Source organism: Pan paniscus, chromosome 11 (genome assembly GCF_029289425.2).
Source record: "Pan paniscus chromosome 11, NHGRI_mPanPan1-v2.0_pri, whole genome shotgun sequence".
Lineage (NCBI taxonomy): Eukaryota > Metazoa > Chordata > Mammalia > Primates > Hominidae > Pan > Pan paniscus.
In genome coordinates this window covers 24,967,646-24,975,898 of record NC_073260.2, presented here as the reverse complement: position 1 = coordinate 24,975,898, position 8,253 = coordinate 24,967,646, and the positions used below count along the sequence as shown (strand labels likewise).

The window sequence follows — 8,253 nt, the reverse complement described above, 5'->3', positions numbered from 1 at the left end:
AATATTGAGGACAGAAGGAATGAGCACTGGGGCCGGGACTGAGGCCGTACAGTAGACCATGTTTGCAACCTTTTCCTCCGAGCCCATCCCATATGTTTTGCTCTGACACCCGCTGTCCTAGGCTACTGGAACAGCTTGACCCACATAGGTAGAGAGCAGGAAGTGATTGGGAATTTATGGCCTCTCTCTGTAGGCTTTGTCTAAAGACTGACAGGCATCAAAGTCCAGCCCTCTGGCCTTGAGTGGAGACAACTCTAGGCCTAGTGTACGCCCTGGGATCCTCCTGGGATCAGGCTGAAGCTGCCTTCTGCAGACTTTGCCTGAAATCTCACCTTCGCTTGGCTTCCTCCCCTTCCCTGTCCTGCTTCCCCACTTCCTTGCTGGTCTGCCCTGAGGGCACTTCTTGACGATTGATTGGGTACAAATCCTTATCTCCAAGGCAGCTTCTGGAAAGGAATGGGCTGCATATGAGATTTAAAACATTCATGCACATTGTGCATTCTGCCTCATAATATACTTGTGGGTTTTAATCTAAAAATATTATCTGTAAATACTCAAGTTTTGCCTTCAAGCCTTCAATTACGAGGCTCCAAGATGTGAGTGTGGCTCAAGCACCCCTGCATGCCCCACCGTGTATCCCAATTGGAGCCATGCGGGCAGTCAGGGTGGTGGTCTGTGGTGCTCTGACTGCCCCCACCTGTCCTGCCCACCCCTCCCCACATGGAAACCCCAGCCACACAGGTAAACCACACAGCACGCTGGCCTCTAACCTTGTTCAGATTTCTTTATTGAAAAATTAAAGTCATAAGCTCTGTATATAAATACAATGACACTGCTGGTCACCTGCAAGGCCTCTGGGATAGGCTGGGGGTACAGAGGGAAGCTGGGGCCTTGGAGTCCCCAGGGGCATGGGGAGGGAAATAAATAATAAACACCATGGGGGATAAGGAGCCAGGAGGAATGGGGGTGTGAATGGGGAGGTGCTCGATGCTTATTTGTGGCACTAAAGGTCTTGCAAGATGCCCCCGACTGGGGGCCGTGTCCATGAATTCTCAAGTGACCTCACTTTGGACAAAGGCTCAGGCATCTGGGGATGGGCTGGATCCTAGCTGGAGGGGGGACAGCAGTGCCCCCAACCCAACCTGGAGAAACCAGCACTCTGCCCTTCCTTTTCCTTTCTTCCTGTCTTGCAACCCACTTGTCCTGGGCACCTACTGTGTACCCAGTACAGCACCAGTTCCTGACCTGACCTTCTGTCTGCCTTGTCCTGCTCTCTTCCTCTCCCAGTTCTGTCCAGTGGGCTGGGATGGAGGGGGGATGTCTTCCTGCTACCCTGGCCATGCAGCCCCAACCCCGCAAGGAGCTTGATGAAGCCAACAGTGGGAAGGGACTGGGACCAGGGGCTGGGCAGTGGTGGGAGGCCCTCAGGCCTTGGCCTCTAGAGCATCACATTGAACTCAGTGACCAGAAAGTCAATGTAGTCACGGTCCTTAGTCTTGAAGGCCTCGGCGATAATGCGGGCGGCCTCCCGGTGCTCCTTGCCCCGAAGCGTCAGCCCATTCACTTCCAGGATCACGTGGCCCACCTTGAGCTGCCCACAGTTGTGAGCTGAGCCGCCTCTCTGCAGGGAGGAGACACAGGGCATGGGGTGCCCAAGGGTTAGACGGGCCTGGCTTTGACCACCAACTGGGTCAGTCCCAACACTGCCAAGCAGGCAGCTACAATCTGAGTGTCCACTTCTCGGATTAGGAAAGCTGAGGCCCGGAAGAGCAAAGGTGACATAAGCCTAGGTCTGCCCCTGAGTGCCGTGTTACCCATGGGAGTCACAAAACCCTGGAGATGCTGAGAAAGGGCCTTTCGGGGGTAGGGAGAGATGGCAAGTGGGGCCCCTGGGGACATACCTGAATAGTGACAATCCTAGGCAGGGGCTGGCGGGTGTTGGCGCCACCCTCGATGGCGATGCCCAGGGTGGCCGCACTTTTCTTCACACGGACCAGAGTGGACGTGGGCTCCAGAAGTCCAGGCTGTGGGTATTAGGAAGGACACCACTGAGGCCTTCGCAGTTGGCAGGCCTGGCCAGGGGGCTGGGCCGGGCCGTGACACCACCCTGGGTCAGCAGAGCTCAGGCTCCAGCCCTGTGTCGGGAGCCTCAGGTGTGCCACGCACTAAGCCAAGCACTTGTGTTCTTGGCTCTTTAATCCTCACCAAAATCCCCGAGGCTCAGGAGGTTAAGGAGCTTGCCTAAGGCTGTCTGGTGGTGGCATCAGGACTTGAATCGAAGCCTGACTCCGAAGACTGTCTCAGCCACCTGGCCATGTCAAAACTGAGAGGAGCTTAAAGATTCCCAAGACCAATCTCAGCCTCAGCCCCTAGTGTCAGTGCAAAGGCAGAGCTGAAACTGGGCCTCCAGATTCCTAATCCAGTGCTCCTCCAGGACGTCCAAATCCCTCCAGTTATAGGGAGCTCACTACCTCCCTTTGTGGTCACTTGCCAAGCTGAGCCCTGGTCCCGGGACCTCCCATTCTGTACCTGGGGCCCGTGTTCCTCTCAGCCCTCTGCATCCTCCTCCTCCTGGCTCACCGGTTTGTTGGCCCCATCTGTGGGCCTCTCGTTCCGAGGCAGCTCCTTGCTACTCCTGCTCTTGGTGGACGCCGACTGCCTTCCTCGGCCTGGGGCGCTGGCCTCTGCCTCGCCAGCATCCACACCACTGTCCTCGCTTAGAGTCTGCCCGCTGTCCGAGAGCTGGGAGAGCGTAGAGGCTGCTGGAGAGGGGAAAAGGAAGAGAGAAGCAGCTTATATAGCTGGGGTCAGGGAGGGCTGCCTGGAGGCAGTGATGGAGATGGAGGCTGGAAGGCTGGGGGAATTCCCCAGGCAAAGATGGGGGAAGGAATGAAGAGATCGTGGGGCCAGAGGGCAGGTCCACTCCCTGCCACCCTCTCCACCTACTCAAGACCTGTCCTTTCAACCAGACCTGGTCTGAAGGCTGTGACTTCCAGGACATCTGCCTGGATCTCCCAGTTCCCAGCCACTGGCATAATGATAAAACAGAGGTCAGGAGGCAAACCTAGCCCACAGATGTGGGTGTTTCCTTTGTTTTAAAACTCACATAATGCTATCAATTTTTAATGATGAACCAACACATTCAAATTAGAAGATTTCATATAAGTAATTTCTAGTTTCCCAAGAATAAAAGAGAAATTCCACCACACCTGGCCTGAACCCCTGCACGGCCCCTGCCTGAGCCGAGTGGTGGGCACATGCCCTCCAGCCACCAGTCAACTTCACTATGTGTGTAACAGCCTGGCCCCTGAGTTTGAGACCCTAACTTAAGAACACACACTCTGGAGTCTGGCAGGTCAGGTTTGAATTCCCACTGACCAGCTGTGCAAGCCTGGGCAAGTAACAGAGCCTCTTTAAGCCTCCTAAGTTCTCCTTCTAATACAGAAATGATGGTGCCTAACCACTGGGGTGATTGTAAAAACTCACAGATCTGATGCATAGAATGGAGCAGTCCAGGGAATAGACTTGTGCTAGACTGCCTGGCTCCAGGGTGTGGGTTCTTAACCTAGGGTTTCAAACTCAGGGGCCCGGCTGTTATACACATAGTGAAGCAGCGTGGGTTGACTGGTGGGCTGGAGGGCATGTGCCCACCACTCAGCTCAGGCAGGGGCCATGCAGAGGTTCAGATCAGGTGTGGTGGAATTTCTCTTTTTCTCTTGGTAAGCTAGAAATTACTACTTTCTCTCTCTCTCTTTTTTTTTTTTTTTGAGACAGGTTCTCACTCTGTCATCTAGGCTGGAGTGCAGTGGTGCAATCTTGGCTCACTGCAACCTCTGCCTCCTGGGTTCAAGTGGTCCTCCCACCTCAGCCTTCTGAGTAGCTGGGACTACAGGTGCCCACCACACCTGGCTAATTATCGTATCTTTAGTAGAAATGGGGCTTTTAGCAAGTTGCCCAGGCTCCTGAGGTCGAAATCCTGACCTCAAATGACCTGCCCATCTCCGCCTCCCAAAGTGCTTGGATTACAGGCATGAGCCACTGCACCCAGCCAGAAATTACTACTTTGTATGTCTCAGTTTGTTCATTTGTAAAATGGAGATAATAATAGTACCAACCTCATAGGGCTATTGGGAGGATTAAACGAGTTAATACTATAGGCAAGGCCCTTTGAACACTGGCACAAAGTGCTTATTGTTAGTATGGCTGTTAGCTCTTATTATCCCTGCATGTCCAGCTCAGCGCCAGCTCTAGAGACAGCAGTGATCCATCTGTGACAGCCCTGGGTCTTCTCACCACGTCTGCCTGCTCTCCCTCAGCTGCCTCCCCTCACTAGGCTGTGAGCGCCAGAGCCCTGCATTTTGCATCTTGGTCTGTGCAGGCGCTCAGGGAATGTCCTACGGGGCCTATGTATCACTGTAGCCGCAAGATGGCAGCAGAATCCAACAAAATGCTCCCAACTCACTCACAGGCGGGAGCTCCACAGCTTTCAGGGTGGGGAGGCAGGCTCTGCCCTTCCCTCTACCCCACAGCCCATGTCCTCTAGCAAACCGGGGCACAGCGTCAGCTGGCCTCCCCAAGATCCTTCCTGCACCCTGACCCTAGACCTGCCAGGGGTCCAGAGACTGCCACTTCAGTTTCCACCTTTCCCCCCAGCATCTACTCCAGGCCAGGCCATGGGGGACAGGAAGGGAAGCCACCCCTGCCCTCCACGAGTTCAGTCCTCCTGGTGAACACAGGGTGGCCAGGGTAGGGGGAGCTGGAGAAGGCACCCCGACGCTCGCAGCAACCTGGCAGGACTGTCACTGTTATCTCCATTTTATGATGGGGAAAGCAAGGTGTAGACGGCAGCTTGTCCACAGTCACACAGCCAGTCAGTGGCAGAGCCGGGATTCAAACTGGGGTCTCCAACTCCCTTCGCCACTCTGGCCCTGAGCCCCCTCAACAAGTAGCTGGTCCCACCCTTCACTGTGTCATCAGGTAGACTGACCTGGAGAGGACAGGGACCCCCAAGGACCACAGAGCCTGGCCTTGCTGTACTCACTGCGCGTCTGGGGCAGCGCCCTCACTTCATTGACGTCTGGCTCGCTGTCGGGGCGGTGGACCTCCACCATGACAAAGTGCTGGTTTGTGCCTGTCTGGTCTGGGTGGCCAGAGGGCGATGGGGGCGGAAGGCAGCCCCCAGCCACTGTGGCCTCTGCAGAGGGGCTTTTCAGGTGCGGGGGTGACTGGACCCGCGGGAAGGGGCCGATGGGGTGTTGGTTGACCAGGGCCAGATGGGCGTCCAGCGGCCTCTTGGAGCTGGGGTTGGCAGGGGAGACGGAGGCATAGATGGGGGAAGAGGGCAAGTCCTGTGCACAGGAGGTCCCTGGGGTGGGTGCGGTGCCCGCTGGCGGGCTGCGGTTCTGTGGAGCCGAGAAGACAGTGCCCGAGCAGGAAGGCGTGGAGGAAGGTGGCTGGAGGTCCTCTCTCCCCAGCTTCCTTGGCTGGCCTAGTGGGCGGTCGTTGCCTTGGGCCAGAGGTGGTGGGGGAGGCAGTGGCTTGAAGCTTGACAGCCCCTGGGAGGTGGATCTGACATCATCCTGCCAAAAGACCCAACAGGCGGAGAAGGAGTCAGACCCCATCACGCCTGGAAGAGGGGAGGCCGAGCAGCTGAGTGGTGCCAGGCCCAGCTGGAATTCTGTCCCCACTCTAACTGCTCTTGGCCACGCTGCTCTGAATAATGCAACACCTGAGTGGAAAACTTCTCCCCTGCATCTCGGCAGCTGATAAGCGTTGGGATCTTGGCGGGTGTCTCTGGGGACAGCATCATTACCTTTGGGAACTGAAGTTCTTGGCATCGGCCAGAGCTTGTCACAGGGAACAAGACTTCATTAGAGACACGATGAAGAGGATGGAAATACAAAAAATGCATTTATTTGGCTTTTCTTTTTAGGGGGTGATCTTGAGTACTAGAGGCAAGAGGTATGAAAGGACTGGAGAGAGAATGGACAGGAGGAGATGGATACATGGGCTGGGGTGCTATGTGGCCCCAGGCAAGGCACAACACCTCTCTGAGTGCACCTCTGGGCAATGGGGAAAAGCACACCTACCCAGCAGAGGTGGCGTGGTGATGTCAAAAGCCACGTGAATACTGTTAGCACAGTGTCCGCGCCACAGCAGGTGCACAGTGAGGGGCAGCTATGGACACTGTGACTACCATTCCCCTCTGCCTAGGCCAACACCGGACACCTGCACAGCTCCAACAACCTTCCAGTCACCATCCTAAAGGCTTTACTTAATTAATTTACTCCGTGCCACGAACTTATGGGGTAGGTATGCTATGATCATCATCCCCACTTTACCGACGGGGAAACTGAGGCACAGAGAGGCTAAGAAACTTGGTCAAAGTCATACTGTGGCCAGCCAGCCTGAAGGCCCCGCCTGAAGTCACCAGAGGCAAGTGATCCTGGTGCCTGCTAGAGATACTAGAATGGTGAGCTTGTGCACAGACCTGTAGCTGGGTGTGAGAGCTCATGGCAGAGGCCTCTGTCTCCTTCGCCACCCTGTGCCCTTTCTCCGTGGCTGTCATGGAGAGGAGAGAGCCACCAGGACCTGAGCACACCAGGGAGAGCAGAACCAAAGGGCCAGCCAGGGCCTTACCACGGACACATCTGGGAGGGCGTTGATATTGCCCTGGACAGCCTCGCCAGTTTCCTCCAGGTCCAGAGTGTTCTAGAAATGGACGAGAAAGCAAAGTGAGCAAACAGAAGCTGACAAGGGAACACTGGTTTGTTCTCCAGCACACCAAAATTGAGGAAGTCTTAGGACACCTCCACGTGGTTCATGTGAGCCCTGACATACCTCACTTCATCGAAATTCACTTTACCCATTAAAATGAAGGTCAATTTGCCTGCTGGTCACTTTGAAGTTAAGTTTTCTTTGGGACTTTCTGATCATTTTCAGGCATCCCCTGAACTGCCAGAGATGCTGGGGCATCTCTAGCCTGGGCTGGGAATTCCTGGGTTTGGCCACGAGCGCTGTGCTCCACAGTCATGCCTCCAAAAGCCAAGGCCTCTCTCCACCACTTGCTGATGAATCCCAGGAAGGTGTGAAAATGGCAAGAGAGAAGTGGATGGGGAAAGTCTCTCCCTTTTTAAAATTCTAATGGTTTTAATCCCAAGGTGGTGGTTTAAGGTTTAAATGGGCCTTATTTTGCAAAAAACGTCTATTTCTTTCTTCCCTTCCCAATTCACAAGAAGAAACCCAATGCCTCCTTAAGTGACACTGGGCTGCCAAAAGGCCATTTGTGGGCCGTCTATGGGGGGCCCATCGGAGCTCCTCTCTGAGCTGGGCTCTCTTGAGGGCTAAGGGGGCCAGTTCTCTCGGCCCTAGAGCCCAGAATGGAAAAGAGCTTCCACCACTGTGATGATTAGCTTCGCGTGTCAACTTGACTGGGCTAAGGGATGCTGAGATAGCTGGTAAAACATTATTTCTGGGTGTGTCTGTGAGGGTGTTTCCAGGAGAGATCAGCATCTGCATGGGTGGACTGGGCAAAACTCACCCTCCCCAATGTGGGTGGGCCTCATCCAATCCACTAAGCGCCTGAACAGAACAGAAAGGCAGAGGAAGGGCAAATTTGCGCGCTCTTCTAGAGCGGAGACATCCATCTCCTCCTCCCTCAGACACCGGAGCTCATGGTTATTGGGCCTTTGGACTTGGACTAAAACAAAACCACCAGCTTCCCTGGGCCTCCGACTTGCAGATGGCAGATCAGGGGACTTCTCAACCTCCATCATTGCGTTGGCCAATCCCACACAATATAGTATATCTGATTGCTTCTCTTTCTCTGGAGAACCCTGCTGGCTACATCAACACTTGGCTGAGGTCTCAACTGCAGTGCTCATCAGTACTGAGCAGTCTCTGAAGCTCCAGGCTGATAAGGGGCTGGGGACACAGAGGAGGTGGGACACCAACCCTGCCATTGGTAGCTCAGAGACAATGGGGTCAGTCGACAAGCAAACAAGCAACAGGGAGACTGCAGAGAGAGCATCCAATGGGCAAACACAGGCATATAATGCAATCGGGGGAGGGGTTACCACGGAAGGCTTCCTGGAGGACGGGGCACAACTCAAAGCTAGGTCTTATGAGTGAGCAGAGCAAAGAAGGGAACGATAGGTGTTTCAGACAGAGGAAAGGGTGTAAAGCAGGAATGGAGATAGGATGTTTGAGAACCCCCGAGCAGCTCCACAGAAGTCAAGCATGGAGCTCTTGCAC

At 54.8% G+C, this 8,253-nt stretch overlaps 1 protein-coding gene across 4 annotated transcripts in view; it reads right to left on the bottom strand.

Annotated features, from left to right (window-relative positions):
• Window positions 1-766: 766 nt before the first annotated feature.
• Window positions 767-8,253, bottom strand: part of WHRN (whirlin) — a 109,225-nt gene continuing 101,738 nt past the window's right edge. For 3 of the 4 annotated variants that reach the window (XM_024930131.4, XM_063593926.1, XM_034928919.3), the window contains 5 exons: window positions 6,640-6,711; window positions 5,042-5,579; window positions 2,581-2,762; window positions 1,902-2,024; window positions 767-1,621 (listed from right to left, as the gene is read on the bottom strand). In XM_024930131.4, the coding sequence (XP_024785899.2) occupies window positions 1,439-1,621; window positions 1,902-2,024; window positions 2,581-2,762; window positions 5,042-5,579; window positions 6,640-6,711 (1,098 nt within the window). In that variant the 3' untranslated portion in view covers window positions 767-1,438. The remainder of the gene's footprint in view (window positions 1,622-1,901; window positions 2,025-2,580; window positions 2,763-5,041; window positions 5,580-6,639; window positions 6,712-8,253) is intronic. The other variant, XM_014346270.4, reaches the window with a different exon arrangement.